Source organism: Hypanus sabinus, chromosome 7 (genome assembly GCF_030144855.1).
Source record: "Hypanus sabinus isolate sHypSab1 chromosome 7, sHypSab1.hap1, whole genome shotgun sequence".
NCBI lineage: Eukaryota > Metazoa > Chordata > Chondrichthyes > Myliobatiformes > Dasyatidae > Hypanus > Hypanus sabinus.
In genome coordinates, this window is record NC_082712.1 from 161,770,633 (window position 1) to 161,789,426 (window position 18,794).

The following is an 18,794-nucleotide window of genomic DNA, read 5'->3' on the forward strand; positions in this document are numbered from 1 at the left end:
GAGTGGAATTAAAAACAAGATGTTGCAGCTGTGCCTATTTTGTTTTAGTTTTGCATGCCTTCTCTGCCTTTATAAGGGTTGGAGGAGGGAGCATTTTTGGACAATTAGACATGCTGTGCAAAGGTTAGCCAGCAGTCCACGTCTCAATTTAGCGAGCACTTCTGTATCCATTAAAACAGCCAATATGCTCAAGTGTGCTTTCCAACATCTCACTTACAATCACATGTAAGACAACCACTGCCTTGATAGCTAAACTTTCTTTCTCACCGCGAATTTCTACAAAACAGAGTAACACATTCCATTATGTCGATGTACAGTGCCATGCCAACAAATCAGCAAATTACACAAGAATGACTTCCCTCCTAGGGAAAAGATGTGAAATCAATAGGCACAAATATCCATCATCCTACTCCTTAACCACGTGATGACTTCTGGCTGAGAAAAGTAGACAATAGACAATAGGTGCAGAAGTAGACCATTCGACGCTTTGAGCCTGCACTGCCATTTTGAGTTCATGGCTGATCATCTACTATCAATACCCGGTTCCTGCCTTGTCCCCATATCCCTTGATTCCCCTATCCATAAGATACCTATCTAGCTCCTTCTTGAAATTATCCAGAGAATTGGCCTCCACTACCTACCGAGGCAGTGCATTCCAGACCCCCACACTTCACAGGGAGAAGAAGTTTCTCCTTAACTTCCTTTTTTCTCCTAAATGACCTAACCCTTATTCTCAAACCATGCTCTCTGGTACTAGACTCTCCCAGCATCTGGAACATATTTCCTGCCCCTATCTTGTCCAATCCCTTAATAATCTTATGTTTCAATCAGATCCCCTCTCAATCTCCTTAATTCCAGCGTGTACAAGCCCAGTCTCTCTAACCTCTCTGCATAAGACTGTCCAGACATCCCAGGAATTAACCTCATGAATCTACGCTGCACTTCCTCTACAGCCAGGATGTCCTTCCTTAACCCTGAAGACCAAAACTGTACACAATACTCCAGGTGTGGTGTCACCAGTGCTCTGTACAAATGCAAGAGGATTTCCTTGCTTTTGTACTCAATTCCCTTTGTAATAAAGGCCAACATTCCACTAGCCTTCTTCACTGCCTTGTGCACTTGCTCATTCACCTTCAGTGACTGATGAACAAGGACTCCGAGATCTCTTTGTATTTCTCCCTTACCTAACTCTACACCGTTCAGATAATAATCTGCCTTCCTGTTCTTACTCCCAAAGTGGATAACCTCACACTTATTCACATTAAACATCATCTGCCAAGTATCTGCCCACTCACCCAGCCTATCCAAGTCCCCCTGAATTCTCCTAACATCCTCATCACATGTCACACTGCCACCCAGCTTAGTATCATCAACAAATTTGCTGATGTTATTCTCAATGCCTTCATCTAAATCATTGACATAAATTGTAAACAGCTGTGGTCCCAATACCGAGCCCTGTGGCACCCCACTAGTCACCACCTGCCATTCCGAGAAACACCCATTCACTGCTACCCTTTGCTTTCTATCTGCCAACCAGCTTTCTATCCTTGTCAATGTCTTCCCCCCAATGCCATGAGCTTTGATTTTACCCACCAATCTCCTATGTGGGACCTTATCAAATGCCTTCTGAAACACCTTCAAAAGTAGTGTGCGAGAGGATAGAGTGTAAATGTCAGCACTGTACTAAATAATCCTGGTAAAGCAGGCAACGTGAAGGTTGAAATTTACTTCTACAGAACTGTAAAAGACACCAAGATTTCACATTTTCCCCAAATCAGAGCTGCTGCTAGGAATGACTGAAATCAATGTTTAAGAGAATGGGGTTTAAAATAGTGGCTTTCATCTTGAAATATTTGTTATATTTATGTTTATTATCAGCCTAAGTCCAAAAGATAATTGACACCAATTTAAGCATACAAAAAGAGTCCAGGTTTACACAGAATAATCAGAAACATAACGCCTTTTGAATGAGAAATAAGCCAATAATTAAAATACAGAGCACTTTAAAGTTCACTCCCCAGGTCTGTCTACACTTCCTGGTACCTTGATAAAGCAGCTAACATAATCAAAGCCCCAACCCACCATGGACATTTTCCCTTTTCCTCTCCCTGTAGAGAGCCTGAAAGCATGTACTAGCCTTCCTCCCACATTTCAAAGACAAATGGGTTAGTGTGTTAGTTGGTCACATGGGTGTGATAGGGAACATGAGCTCATTGGGCCAGAAGGGACTGTTCCCATGCTGTATCTCTTACTTAGTTCTAAGCCTCGCTATCCCAACTCTACGCGTGACTGAGGAAGTACAGCAAAGGTAAATGCTGGAGTCATACAAAGACTGAACAATCTATTCTTGCTTTTTTTTCTTATAATCATGTATTTATGTGATGAATAAACTTTTCCACCAACTAAAATGTGAAAGAAAGACAGGCAAGAATCTTTGAATCTCTCCTACCCCTTTCTGAAGTTCCATATGATTATTACAATGATGGAAAAAAAAACATGAGTTTGTACTCATCAGGCTTATACATGCAGCCACGTTAAAGCAGATCATCTGATTATTACAATGAATTTGGAAGAAGTAACAGAGCTAGGAAATAACATTAGTTGGGATACAAGAGATGATATCCTGACACTTCCTTAGAAATTCTTAGACATTAAAGCAAATTTCAGACCTCCCATGAGTGTTTCACATCCCAAACATAGCAACCAAATATATTCAGTTTTCAGGATGCAGGCATTGCTGATCTCTGGTTGCTTGAGAAGGTGGTAGTGACCACAATTGAGCAGACAGGAAGATCTATGATTTAGACCCAAGTACAATGAAGGAACACTGACAGGTTATCAATGGTGTATGACCCAAAGAGAAATTTATAGATGCTGTTCCCATGCACATGCCCAAGTAAACAACATTTTGTAGCTGTTCCATAGGGTAGCTATTGTATGCCAGTGGTAGAGTGACAGAATGGGATACCAATTAAGTAGACTACTTATCTTAAAAGGAACTCTTTAATGTTATCTTGGGGCTGTACTCATCTAGCAAGAAATCACTTCATCACCCTATATATGGTATGGAATTGGTCGAAAGGCTGTCACCACAGGATGACCAGTATCTGACCTGCTCTTCTAGCCACAGCATACATGTACCCGATCCACTTGAGCTTTTGAACAAAGATGACCCTCAAGATATTGGTGGTGGAAAATTTAGAGATGTTAATAGCATTGAAAGTCAAGGGCAAGTCATGCGCTAATGTATGAGATGCATTTGATGGCTCTAGTCCAGTACTCACTGGAGTTTATAAGGCTTAGGGGAAGATCTCATTGAAATCTATTGCATATTGAAAGGCCTAGATAGAGTGGAAATGGAGAAGATATTTTCCATTCTGGGAGAGTCTAGGACTAGAGGACACAGCCTCAGAACACAAGGACTTCAATCTCTCACTGCTGCAGTTGGAGGTTCCACCTGCTTCAAAAGGGCAACAATCATACCAATGCTAAAAGCAGGGTGATCTGCCTCAATGACTATCATCCATTTGCACATTTACTGTGATGAAGAGCTTTGAGAGGTTGGTCATTGTCAGAATCGCTCCTATCCAAGCAAGTTTCTGGACCCATTGCAAACTGCCAATTGCTATAATAGGTCTACGGCAGATGCTATCTTAGTGGCTCTCTACTTGGCCATGGATCACCTGAACAATCATACTCTGAATACTAATCAACAAGCTCCAAAACCTGACCCTTAGTACCTCCCTCTGCAACTGGATCTTTGACTTGCATGATGGGAGAGAAAAATTAGTGCAGATCAGAAATAACATCTCCTCAATGACAATCAACACTAGCGCACCTCAAGATTTCCATCTATTTCCACGGTTAACCCACTTCTCTAATCTTTCTAATTCCCTGACTGTGTGGTTAGGTTCAGCTCAAATGCCATCTATAAATCTGCCAGTGACACAACTATTGTTGGCAGAATTTCAGATAGTGACAAGGAGGTGTACAGGAGTAAGATAGATTAATTGGTCAAATGGTATCGTAACATCAACTTCGCATTAATGTCAGTAAAACCAAGGAATTTATTATGGACTTCAGGAAGGGGAAGTCGAGCGAAGCACAGACCAATCCTCATCAAGGGATCAGCAGTGAAAAGGGTGAGCAGTTTCAAGTTTCTGGGTGATAACATCTCTGAAGATCTTTTCTGGGCCCAACATATTGATGCAATTATAAAGAAGGCGACACTGAACAACACACACAGAATGCTGGAGGAAAACTCAACAGGCCAGGCAGCATCTATGGAAAGAGAACGGTCAATATTTCAGGCCTGGACCCGAAATGTCGACTGTACTCCTTTCTATAGATGCTGCCTGGCCTGCTGAGTTCCTCCAGCATTGTGTGTGTGTTGCTTGGGCTTCCAGCATCTGCAGATTTTCTCTTGCTTGTGAAAGGCATATCAGAAGCTATATTTCATTAGGGGTTTGAAGAGACTTGGTCTGTCACCAAAGAATCTCGTAAATTTCTGCAGATATACCACGGAGAGCATTCTAACTGGTGGCATTCCCATCTGATATGGAGGGACCACTGCTGCAAGATCGGCAAAACTGCAGAAAGTTACAAACTCAGCCAGCTCCATCAACGGCACTAGCCTCCCCAGTATTGAAGATATCTTCAAAAGACAATGACTCAAGAACATAGCATCCTTCATTACTTCATTAAGGACCCCCCCCCCCTCACCCAGGACCTGCCTTCTTCTCATTGCTACCATCAAGGAGGTGGGACAGGAGCCTGAAGAAACACACTTAACATTTTAGAGACAGCTTCTTTTCTACTACTGTCAGATTTCTGAGTGGACAATGAATCCATGAACACTACCTTAGTACTACCTTCTTTTTCCACAATATACATTTCTTATTCCTGTTTATAGTATTTTTTTTGTATTGCAATGTACTGCTGCCGCAAAACAACAAATTTCACAACATATGCCAGTGATATTAAAGCTGATTCGGACACCCCTTTAGAACCTGTGGAATCCTTTCCCACAGATGGCTGTATAGGCCAAGTCACTGGGTACATTTAAAGCAGAGTTTGATAGGCTCTTGATGAGTCAGGGCATCAAAGGTTATGAGGAGAAGGCAGGAGAATGGGACTGAGATGGATAATAAAATCAACCATGATGGAATGGCAGAGCAGACGTTGATGGAGTGGAATGGCCAAATTCTGCTCCTATGTATTATTTTTGACCTGGCATTTTCATGATAAAGAAGGTATTTGTAACTTTTCAGTCCCTGTCTGAAAATCGTCTTGACCTTGTTGCTTGCAGACACGGACTGCTTCATTTTCTAAGTATGTGAGACTGCAGCCAAACATACATCCCCATTTCCTAAGGAAGGAAGAGCATTTCCTGGCTGTGCTCCATCATATTTCTCGGCACGAAATTCAATGGATGAGCAACAATTTATTGATTTTCCCAGGATTTACACAGGAATAATGCTCTTGGATCCCACACCAGCCACCTTGCATTGAACAGGAAATTCTTAATTATGGGGTGAAGGAAAGCCAGAAGCAAGGTTAGGTTTTTAAATTATTTAGGTTTCTGCTTGATCTAATGATTTAAGTATCAGTCCTTAAAATAAATACATGTTGAAGTTTATTTTTATTGGTTTTTGAAGACTGAAAAATGTAATTATTTATTAAGATGGAACACGAAATAAGCCTATCCACACAGCAACCCCCGATTTAACCCTAGCCTAGTCATGGGAGAATTTACAATGATCAATTAACCTACTAACCTGCACATCTTTGGAACTGTGGGGAAAAAACTGGAGCACCCAGAGAAAACCCATATCTTCCATAGGGAGGTTGTAAAGAATCCTTACGTATGACGTCGGATTTGAACTTTGAATTCTGGCAAGCTGTAATAGCATTGTGCCAACTGCTACACAACTTGATAGTCTTAACAGGCTGCAAAACTGCGACAAGGCTTGACTACCTGTAGGTATTGGTGTGGAATTCTGTTGGGCTTGTCCTAACCTTCCATTTCATCACCTCACTTTCACACACTTTACATCTCTTGCTCTCAGTAATATTTATTTAATACATGAACAATTTGCCTCCTTTTGCACTCTGATTATTTGTCAGAGTTTGTTTATGCACATCTTTTCATAAGTTCTATTATATTTCTTTATTTTCCTGTAAATGCCTGAAAGAAAATGAATGTCAAAATACTAGGTGACATATATGTATTTTGATAATAAATTCACCTTGAATTTTTTGACTGGCCATTATTGGACAATAAACCAATCTCGTCTTAAAGACTCAACCAAACCAACAGATGCTGAATCTCAGTTACACGCTGAGTTGATGCCCATCTCTGGAGTTTGATATAAACAGTAAACACATGTTTGAGTCTATTTGCTCTTAAAGCATTCCCTCTGAGGTATCCCAATGTCAACTGGTAGAATGCTATCAGAAGTTTTCAACACCTTATTTTTCACTTTGAAATTGCAAAATTTTGGTTTTAGAAATTCTCAGAGAAGACTGGAAATTTATATGACTACCAAAGGCTAAAATTATACAGGGCTATCAGTGTTCTTAGTGATACAAGATATATGAATGACTATTGTTGCAAAACTTAAGGTTCAAATTCATCCTGTCCTGTTTCTGCCTGACTGTAATGAAGGGCTTCCACAATGGCTGGCCACAATGTGTTTTACTTACTGCCACTAGGATGGAAAATTGGTGAATCAAGCTACAATTATTCCTTGGATTTATATGAGCTCTTCTTTGGAATTGGCATGAATCCACCCTGCCTCAACTTTACCCCTTGCCCCTTGGTGGGGTTATATGGGTGCAAGTGTATCGATGATCAGAATCAGAAACAGGTTTGTTATCACTGATATATGTTGTGAAATTTGTGTGGCAGCTGTACAGTACAAGCCATAAAAATGACAATATAAATGAATAACAAATAAATGAATAGTGAAGTAGTGTTCATGGACCATTCAGAAATTGGATGGCAGAGGGGAAGAAGCTGTTCCCGAACTGCTGAATATGCATTCTCAGCCTCCTGTACCTCCTCCCTGATGGAGGTACTGAGAAGAGGGTGTGTCGTAGATGGTGGTGAGAGTCCTCAATGATGGATGCAGTCTTTTTGAGGCTAGTTGAAGACTAGTCTTGTGATGAGACTAGCTGAGAGTACAACCCATTGAAGCCACTTGTGATCTTGTGCATTGAAGCTTCCATACCAGAACCCACTCCATGGTACAGCTATAGAAATTTTCTTGAGTCTTTGGTGAAATTTCAAATTTCCTCAAACTCCTAATGAAGTAAAGCCACTACCATGCCTTCTTTGAATTTCCATCTATTCAATATATGCAATTGATTTACTTTTTTATTTATTATTGGTTTATTTTATTTATTATCATTATTTTTTTTCTCTCTATTGGATGTCTCTCTATTGAACTGCTGCTGCTAAGTTAACAAATTTCACGTCACATGCCGGTGATAATAAACCTGATTCTGATGTTGGGCCCAAAATAGGTCCTCTGAGATGTTTACACCCAGAAATTTGAAGCTACTCAACCTTTCCACTGCTGACCTCTGACCTCTCAATAAGGACTCTGCTTCCATTCCCTTGAAGTCCACAATCAATTCTTTAATCTTGCTGACAATGAGTGCGAGGTTGTTGTTGCAACACCACTCAAATAGTCAATCTGTCTCACTCCAGTGCACCTCCATATCACCATCTGAGATTCTGTCAACAACATTGGTCTCATCCACGAACTTATGGATGTCGTTTGAGCTGTGTCTAGCCACACAGTCATGACTGCTGATAGAGTAGTGCAATGGGCTAAGCACACATCCTTGAGGTCTGCTTGTAACAAATGACAGCAAGGAAGAAATGTTGTTACTGATTACTCATCTCCCAATGAGAAAATCAAGGATCAACTGCAGAGGTAGGTACAGAGACCAGGTTTTGAAGCTTGCTGTCAACTTCTCTATCAGGCGTCACTCTGCAGGCAAGTTATCATTTACTCCAACTAAAAAGAATGTTTGAAAAACAAAAAAAAGTTCTTTTTGCTTTTACTTGGACTGAAGTAGGCTTAACAACTTGTTTAATGCGGAACTGAACTTCAAATCCAACATATATTCAATGCCTGTACTATTTACTGGCATGCAAATTCTGGAGGATTGCAATGCAATGCAAATCAGCAGGTCAGGCAGCATCTATGGAATGAAATAAAGTTCAAAGTAAATTTTGCTATCAAAATGCATACATTTCACCATATGCAACTGATTCATTTTCTTGCAGGCATACTCACAAAATCTATAGAATAATAATAACAGAATTAATGAAAGACGACTCAACTGGGGCTTCAACCAAAAGTCAGAAGTCAACAAACTGTGCAGGTACAAAAAGAAGAAATGGTAATAGTCAATAAATAAGCAATAAATAAAGAATGTGAGGCAGAGTCCTTGAAAGTGAATCTGTTAGTTCAGAAAATACTTCAATGATGGGGCAAGTGAAGTAGAGCAAAGTTATCCCCTTTGGCTCAAAAGGCTGATAGTTGAGGGGTAATAACTGCTCTTAAACCAGCTGGTGCGAGTCCTGAGGCTCTTGTACCTTTTTCCTGACGGGAGCAGCAAGAAGACAGCAGGTTCTGGAGATGGATACTGGTTTCCTGCAGCAGTGCTTCATGCTGATGTGCTCAATGGTTGGGAGGGCTTTATCCATGATGGACTGGATTGTATCCACTACCTTTGAAGTCCAGTGAAGTCTTAATGAAGGGTCTCTGTCTGAAATATCAACTCATTAATCCATTCCTTACATGCTGCTTGTCCTGCTGAGCTCTCTCAGCATTTTGTATGTATTACACTTGAGAATCTGCAGAATCTCTTGTGGTTACTATTTATCCCCCCACTTTCTGAGCAAGTCTCTTAATGTAATCCTCTCATAAAGTGACTGACTCCCTGTCCGGCTCTTACCAGAACCATTGTGGAATTACAAGGGCACTAAAACCCTCGTGTATTAGATTTAAAATCTTCCGCATTGCTTTCAAGTGTCCATGACCTCACCCAACCTTATACAGGCAAAAGAGTTTCTGCAGATGCTGGAAGTCATGAGCAACACACCAAATGTCGGAGAAACTCAGCAGATCCTGATAAAGGGTCTCAGGGCAAAATGTCGACTGGTTATTTCCCTCCGTAGATGCTGCCTGGCCTGCCGTGCTCCTCCAGCAATTTTACGTGTTGCCCTATACAGGCAACATCTTTCGGCCATGGACATCCTCTGACACCTGATCCACTGTGAACTGTCCTGATTGTTCAGGTGAAATCTGGGAAGGTTGTGTTGAAAATTAAAAAGGGATTAACGTAAATGGGTTCATGATTATTAGCATGGACTTTATGGTCTGAAGGGCTCATTTCCAACAAGCCCCTTCTCACTTTTGTATTCTTTTCCTTCTCTCTCTCTCTCTGAATAACACAAGCCTCAACAGACTCCTGTAATCTGGACTCTGATACTCTTTGCCCATCCTCTCATCTCATCTTAAAAATACTTAAAACAAATCTTCTGACCATACTCTTGATGATCTCTTCTGTGATTGCTTGTTTTACTGGCAGTGTCAGCAATGGAAATTTACATTGCTGCATTCAGCAGCGTGACTGCAACTTAACAATGCATTCGGTAATTACTCTCCAAACATTGCCTTCCAGATAGTTGACTTGGGACAGAGAAATGAAATATTTATTGGCGAAATTTGAATTTTCAAAATTCTCAATTCTTTCTTTGATTCAACATTAAGAGATCAAAGGGTGAAATAATTAACAGCAAAACCCCAAACAGATTGGAGTCTGCTCTTTAACAAACAGAAGAGAAATATTGACATAATTTTGTAATACAGCCTAAAACAATAACTCATAAACGCAGAGTCAGTAATAAATGCAACAGAGATTTCAGTAATTTTCCCTTTACTCAGGAAATGTAACTCATCACCACACTGACTCTAATTCCAGGGTTATAATCCATCTCAGTGAGAGATAGAAGACAAATCTGCCCACGTTGGAAAAAACTTCAAAATAATGGGAAGGGATGAGGATACGGGAAATAAAGGATAGGGGAGGCAGCTTGTGTGGTGTATAACTACTATGTCAAACATATGGAATATGTTTCTGTCATGTAAAGATACTTTGAATAAATATAGTACATTTGACTCAACAATTTAAGAGGGTCAAAGCAAGCTGAAGTAGTTGTATGTATATATTTAACAACATTAGAGTACTTGGTCGTCTACAACAGCTTCATTTCAGGCAGGTGAGCCATTTCTATTCCTAACAACTGCTGTCAGTCATAGCTCCTATTATCACTTAACAATGAAGCCTTCAAATCAATCCACGGTACAGGACCAAATGAAGCAAACATCTGTTGAAACCCTCCATCAGTGGGCAGATTAACCCACTGCTGTACAAATTAAGATACCAACAAGCAGAACCAACTGGAATTTTGACAGAGGCAATGAAGACCAGAGCTGGAAGGTGGGGATATTCTTCAGGGTACAGAATTTTTCTCAGTTTGTTATCCTAGCTATATCAAAGTCATTAAGTGCATTATAAAGTTAGAACACATTGAAAGCAGGCAATGCTAACAACAGGTTAATTCACATTCATCAAAACGTACAGTGAAAAACAGAACAAAGTAAGGTAACAACAAAACACGCCCTTTCCCACTCTCCCACCCACCCCCTCACACACACAGGCAAGGCCTTAAACCCCAGGACAGGCTTTCGGTTCTTGGCTCTGAACTCTCAGACAGTGGGTCTCCAACCTCAAGTCCCTGGATTGACTCAACCTTTGGTCTTCTACCTCCTGACTCGCCCACTTCGAGCTCGCTACCTCCGGACTCACCAAGTTCTGGATTTTGCCCTGTGGACTTTGCTGACCTCTGGGTATTGAGCACAGGATTCGCTAATTATAGATTTGACCTTCAGGCCTCAACCCCAGGCTTCGGCCCTAGGGTTCGAATGGATCTCCAACTCCAGTGATACGGTGGTGGGATGGGGAGGCTGTCACAGGTGCTCAAGACTCCTGCTCATATGGGCTTCCAACTTGGGACTCGCTGACCTGGGGATATCTAGCTTCCTCAGAGTCTGCTCACCTGACCATGAGATTGCTGTGGACCTCCATCCCTGATGAATTGGTCAGGGGTGGGGGGAGGGGGGTCACTCTTGTCTCCACTTACCTCCTACTCCAGGTTTGCTGACCAAGGCATTACTGGTCTCCACTAATTGACACAAATGGAAACTCTCCCTACATAATCAGCAGTACAAATGCAATGACAGATCAATGTCCCTTTAATTAGTAACCAATGATAATTTTCTAAAAGTTCACTTTCCTTTTTAAAAAGTAGTAATGGTAACATACCTGGCAGATTGGGAAAGAGGCTCAAGTTTAATTCAACACTGGCTTTCTATCTACTGGACAAATACAATATGTGAGAAGAGATGATGTTACGCCCAATTGCTTTGCTGGAATAGGAGATTAAGCAAAGTCTCTCTTTAGATCCTGGGCAACCTTTTGGTGCTTCCGAAACATGGGGAATCTCAAATTATGAATCACTTTCCTCTGTTCCAAAGAAAGTCCTTCATGATCAAGCATATGTGCTTCCACTCTGGTTTGCGAGTTCTGAGTTGGGTAGAGGGGCCAATGTGGAAACTGCAGAACTTTTCAGAGATGGGTGGATACTTCAAAAGGCTTTGCCTCAAAAAAAAGGCCAGATCCATCATTAAGGATTCCCATCACCCAGAACATGTGCTCTTCTCATTGCTACCATCAGGAAGGAGGTACAGGAGCCTGAAGACAGATAATATTTTTGTAACAGGTTCTTTCCTCTGCCATCAGTTTTCTGAAAGGACAATGAACCAACCCAGGTACATTTCTTCACTATTTTTGCTCTCTTTTTATACATATGTATACAGACATACATGTTTAAATGTACATGAAAGCACATACATTTACTGTATGCATTTCTTATTGCAATTTATAATTTTTAATGTATTGCACAGTACTGTTGCCACAAAACAACAAATTTCATGACAGGGCAGTGAAATTAAATCAGATTCTGCCACTCACATGGACCCATGTATGTTTCCGATGTATGAACTTGAGGTGCTCAATAACATCACAAATTTTTCTTCTCTACCTTGCTGAGTCATGAGCTTGAGATACCCAGGAGTCAGTAAGAATATTGCATTTCTTCAAAAAGTATTAAGCACGTCCTTGAAACTTTTCTCCTATTTGACCTCCCATGACAAAGTCCAGAATAGAGTACTTTATTCAAGAGGTTTGCAAATGTATAACAACTATTTAATGTAAATGATTTAATGCGAACAAATGCCTAATGATGCAGCTTGAAGCCTGGAAGAGGCCACATACTGTGGCTTCCGTATCCTTTCGGTGAACCAAGGCTACTCAATGTCAGCATCGTTCATATTTTTACTCAAATGATGAGCTAGAGTGCCGGAAAAAAATATCTGCTTTTCCGATATTAATGCACAAACAGAGCACCTTTTAATGCAGCTGCACAGTCAAAACTTGGCGCACACTAATGTTTTTTATTTCTTACGGGAAATGGCACAGGCTGAGGACAGTGGTGCAGGGTTGAAACAAATTGTGCAGGGGAAAGAACACGGAATCAAGTTCCAGTGATCTTTGGATAGAAAATGAACACATGACTGACCCCATCCCTCACATCCATTATACAAGAAAACTTAAACAGTTTCAAAAATAAGAAAAATAGATCTGACGTCAATCAATACAAGGTGTCAACATACTAGAACATAGAACCTTACAGGCCCTTCGGGGCCCATGATGTTTCCTACCCTACCTTCATCAATGTGCTTCGTCACATCCTCAAATAATTCTATAAGACCTTAAGATATAGAAGCAGAATTTGATCATTCAGTTCATCAAGTCTGCTCCACCATTTCATCATGGATGATTTATTATCCCTCTCAGTTCCATTCTTTGGTCTTCTCCCCATAACCTTTGACACCCTGATTAATCAAGAGCCTATCAACTTTTGCCTTAAACCTACCCAATGACTTGGCCACTCGAGCCGTCTGTGGCAATGAATTCCACAGATTCACCACCCTCTGGTGAAAGAAACTGTTCCTCATCTCTGCTGTAAATGGACATCCCTCTAATCTGAGGCTGTGCCCTCTGGTCCTAGATTTGCCCAGTATTTGAAACATCCTCGCTACGTTCATTCTGCCTTGGCCTTTCAACATTCAACAGGTTTCAGTGTGACCCTCCCTCATTCTTCTAAGCTCCTGTGGGTACATTTGAGAGACACAGATGCATGGATAGGTAAGGTTTAGAGGAATAAGGATCAAACACAGGGAAAAGAAAAGAAAAAAAAAACACAGGACCAGCTCAGGTAGATAAGTTGGTTGCACAGATGGGTCTGCTTCCATGCTATGTAACCTCCAGGACTCCTTAACATATTTTCATTGACAGCTCAAGTTGCAAGGACAAATGTACAAAAGCACCATACAATCTGGGAACATCCTGATGTAGTATACTAAAAAACCCATCAGCGAAATAAGCCTCGAGTGTCTTCAGGCCAGTCAATGGTTTGGTTTAGATACTTTATATAGAATAGAGTACACTATGAGTGGATCATAAAATGGACCCAAACATAAATCCATAAGCCATGCACAACTTTCATTCAGGTTTAGGAGGCAGAAGCTACCCCTCACAAACCCATGCCAAGCATCCCTAATGCGACTAAGCTTCTTCAACTGCTCAGTGAGTCTCAGTGATCTATAACTGCCAGGGTTACCCCCGCCCTCTTTCACAAACAGTAGGATGCCTGAAGACCCTCAAGTTCTGTCCTTTATTGGCACTGATGATCATCTGTTTTTGTACCACACGTGGTCAGCCTACTCTGCAATTCTGTGGTAAACTTTAATAATACTCAAACCAAAACCACAAATCATCCCGAATCTCAATATTTAAACAGGGTAGGCATAGAAGCTGAAACATATCATTATCACAAAGATTCAATTTTGTTTTATAATTATTTCCTTTCCCAGATCTCTGCTGAAAACAAATCGTAACACCTTTTGTTTAATAGATGCCTGACAAATTTCAAAGCCCTTCTTAAATGTATGGGCAACATTTCATTAATATTAGAGAGCATTAGTTACAAATTCCTCCAATACCTCCCCACTCGGATGTCTCTTGTACAGTTCCATCACTGTGCAAAATATTTCAGTTAACTTCCATTTTGGTCTCTTGTGCTTTTTACAGTTTCACTACTATTCCATCGATAACTCCATACAACCTTTCACAAGTTAACATCCCTTCCTTGCTAAACCCAGTGGATCAAACATCATTTGAAACAAAGCTGTTGATGTTCAGTCAACATCTTTAAAAACTTATAGGCCTAAACCTCTCTCAGCCTTGAACATATTCAACGTCCCAGATTCCACAGCACTCTGGAGGAGAGAATTCCAAAGATTCAGAAACCTTAAAAATCTATTTTAATCTCCTTATTACATGGACAACCTCTTATCCTGAAGGTTTGCCCCATGTTTTAGACTGTCCAAGACAGAAAACATCTATTCTGTCCATCTCTACACCCTCAGGATCTTAAAATCTTACACCCCTTTGTTTCTGAGGTGGAGAATGTGTTTCCCCATTGGTATAAACTCAGAGGTTTTTAAAGGATTCATGCTTCTGGAACTCCTAAACAGGGTAAGGCACAGCCAAATGCAAACACATTACATCTCACTTCCTGAATGATGGCATTTTGAATGTAAATGATCCCACCACAACAGAGAAGAAAACCACATTTCTGCCTGATACAACTGCTCTCTACACAAGTTTAAAAGGGTAGTGACTCCCTTTTTGCTTCACTTACATTGCTTTTCACTGAGGCCCATGAAAATCTTACAGTTTGAGGAGTTCATTTTATTAACAGGTCGGGTTACTAACAACGTTTACAAAAGTTCCAGCTGTTCAGTCTGGCACAGGCAGAATTCAAACAAGCTGGTTGTTTCCTCCAAAGAAGCAGGTCTACGGAACACACATTCTCCAGAAGTGAGCAATGCCACCAGTTCGAGGAGACTCACACACAAACTAAACAATGAGATTGGGCATGTCAGGCTTTCATCCTGCCAGACCCTCAAACAACATTTCCCTTTCCATCAAAAAGTAAGCCACAGCAATCTGTCTGGATTAGAGCAACAGAGTGAATCACAATCACCTGAAACACAATTGATACCGACCTAAAGATATTACTAAGACTGAAAAACTTACATGGATGTTGCCAGAACTCGAGGACCTGAGTTACAGAGAAACATTGAATAGGTTGAGACTTCAGAGTGTAAGAGGAAGAAGGGGGATTTGATAGAGGTATTCATAATTATGAGGGGTACAGATAGGGTATATCCAAGCAGGCTTTTTCCACTGGGTAAGACTAGAACTAAAGGTCATGTGTTATAGGTGAAACGTGAAATGTTTAAGGAGAACGTGAGAGGGAACTTCTTCATGAGGATGGTGAGAGTGTGGAATGAGCTGCCAGCAGAAGTGGTGGATGTGTGTTCAGTTTCAACATTTCACAGACATTTGCATAGCTACAAGGATGGGAGGTGTATAGAGGGCCACGGTCTGGGTGCAGATCATTGGAACTAGGCAGTGATAGGTTGGCATGGACTAGATGGGCCGAATGGCTGGTTTCTGCACCGTAGTGTTCTATGACTCTATGACAATGTAGCTGCGGCAAGGGATTTCCTTTTTAAGTTGATTAGTCACTTCTACTATACAAATTTGTATTTTTGTTGCGATACAATGCAAAAGGCTCTTCGGGCCAAACGGGCAGAATCGCCTAGCAGCCAACCTCTTTAAGACTAGCCTAATCACGGGACAATTTACAATCACCGATTAACCGCGTGTCTTTGGACTGTGGCAGGAAAATGGAGCACCCAGGGGAAACTCACGGGATGATGGGGGGGGGGGGGGGGACGAACAAATTCCTTACAGGCAGCACGGGAACTGAACTCCAGAACGCCTTCAGCTGTATTAACTATTGTCTTCTCTTCCGTTCAGTCTGGTACATGGATGTACAGACAGAACTTCAGCACGAGAATTTCTGCCATGAGGGTAATGCTACAGAATGGTGGCTGCGGGTTCCACTTCAACATTTAAGGGTACATGGATGGGAGGAGTATATAGGGCGATTGTACAGGTGCAGGTCGATGGAACTAGGCAGATTAATGGAAACACGAGAAAGCTGCAGATACTGGCAGTCGGCATGGTTCAGCTGTGCCTGTTTCTGCGCTGTAGTGTTCTGTGGCTCTATTGGATGACCCCTCCACGCGGTGTGAAAGGTGCAATACATTTTAATTAAGGATGAGACGGCCGGTTGTAGAGGCACGGGATTGAGAAGTTAACCCGATGGGAGAAAAGGTAACAGAGCTACTGACGCCCTCGTCTCCGCCATCACACGGTCGGACCGAGTAGATCAAACGGGATCCCACCCTCCGCCCACACCGACTGCCTCCCATCACATAGATTCATTCATTCCCCGGGTTACTTGAGTGACAGTTACTAAAACTGGAGTGGTCCAACCCCCGGGGGGGGGGGGAATAAACCCTATCTAAACATGGTGGGGACAGAAAAACCAACAGGAAACTAACCGACGGGGCAAAGGGCTGTGAAATGATTAAACAGGATGCATTAGAGGGAAATTCACACTTGCCGCTTATCAATGCCCAGATATTAAGTGACAAATTATCAAGGTATCAACACTGCAAATACACTACCTCGTTAACCCCTCAACTCCCATCCCGATAAACCGTGCTCAGCTTCGCCCCATTTCTTCCCCTCCTCTACCCCTAATCTGCTCCCGTCTGGCGCAGCGGTGAACAGCCCTCGCGTCAGGGCAGCCACACTTAAACAGGTTTACACTGGATAAGAGAAAGTTAGCAGCTCACAGCGGCTTATAAAAAAAATACACCAAGCGTACTGACCTCCCGTCTCCTCCCCGGGAGAAGAAGACATTTCAATGAGGGTGTCCTGGCGTTTGTGGTTGAACGGCATCATTGTTCCCTGAACGATCACCGACTGCCTTCCTCCCGCCAGCCCAGAACCATTTCACATCCAGCTTTACTTGACGTGTGCCTTAAAGGGAAGGACCCGCCTTCTTTTTTTTAAGTCGGCAGAGTTATGCTGCAGTGAGTAACATCCCGATATGATGTGTTTTCAAGCTGTGGCTGTTTATTCTGTAGAACTGTTACCAGCAACTCAACACTTTCAAACCATTTCTGGGACACATCTTGGCAGTTAGTGAAACACTTTGCATTCTAGTCCAGATCACCAAATGATAATTATATAACCATATACAATTACAGCACAGGCCATCGCCGCCTTTCTAGTCCATACCGAACGCTTACTCTCACAAATAGTGCAGTATTCCATGGGATTTATTAAACCTATACATTTTAGAGCAGACCATTCCTTATTTCATTTTTGTATACTCTTATAAAAACAATAGACTTTTAAAGTTTAATTAGACTAGAAAAAAATGCCAGCTAAAACTACATTCTCAATATTCCATTCCCTCTTCAACACACCCTTTCCTGGTTTAGTAAAGTTATTCACCCTTGCTGCATCCATCCCATGAGATGGGTGAACAGGAAACCTCGCGGGGCAAAACCAACTGTAACTGTACTGAGTGGCAAAGCGGGTTTGAATAGTCAAATGGCTGACCCCTGCCTTCGTGTCTTATCACAGAATCAAGGATAATCACAACTCAGAAAGAGACCTCGTATCCCACCGTTCAGTTCTTTATTCTGCACTCCACAGAAGTTATTCTGCTTGTCCAATGTCATAGAGACCCTTTGGAATGGAACTGGAACACTTTGCCTCAGTTGATGGTGGAAACAGATATTCTCACAATTTTTACAATGTATTCAGAACACCTAACTCATCAAGATATAAAAGGTTACAGGCCAAGTGCTGGTAAATTGGTTAGTACAGATGAGCACTTGGAGGTTGATGTGGGCCAAACATCTTATTTCTGTGACAACATAACTACACCTCTGGCCAACTATAATTGGTGATGCAAAGAAATCATTATGATTCCTTGCAGCACACTGATGACAGATGTCAGTGAAGAATGCAATAAGCTGTCAAAGTTTCTTTAACCACATTCATAATGTATTCCTCTTTTAATCATTCTGCTTAGATTTTGCAAACTGAAACAACAGACATTTATCTCAGCTTCAGTCATTTTTACCAATACAACTTTATTTCTTGAAGCTGTAAGCTACTGTATGAGAATAAAGCCTTCCTCATGGTAGGGTGCTGATGCAACAGATGTTATCTGGTTGTTAATGAGTTCAAATCCCATAACAGCTATTGATAATTTAAATTCAGTTAATAACATGGATTTTTTTTTAAAGATTAGCCTTATTTGTCATGTATGCATTGAAACAGTCAGTGACATACATTCTTTTTTGCATCAACGACCAAAACAGTCCGGGGATATGCTGGAGCAGTCCACAAGCGTCACCATGCTTCTGGTGCCAAAATAGCATGTTGGCAATTCATTAAGCCCCAATCATGAGTAAAGTTGAAAGTGGGAAGTTTTTTAACAGCCAACTTGTTCTCTAATGCAGATATGAACCAATTTGGTTTCTATATATCTCCTCTCCAATGACTTGGCAAGGTAATCAGTTTAGGAAAAATTGGGGATGGCCAATTAAATGTTGGCCTTTCTATTTTGTTGACTGAATCCTGAAAAT

General features: G+C 41.4%; 1 protein-coding gene across 2 annotated transcripts in view; it reads right to left on the reverse strand.

Moving 5' to 3' along the window:
* The window catches only part of ano5a (anoctamin 5a), a 210,787-nt gene extending 193,632 nt beyond the window's left edge, over window positions 1-17,155 (reverse strand). For both annotated transcript variants that reach the window (XM_059976030.1, XM_059976029.1), the window contains exon 1: window positions 17,019-17,155. In XM_059976030.1, coding sequence (XP_059832013.1) covers window positions 17,019-17,091 — 73 coding nt within the window. In that variant the 5' untranslated portion in view covers window positions 17,092-17,155. The remainder of the gene's footprint in view (window positions 1-17,018) is intronic.
* Between the last annotated feature and the right edge of the window lie 1,639 nt (window positions 17,156-18,794).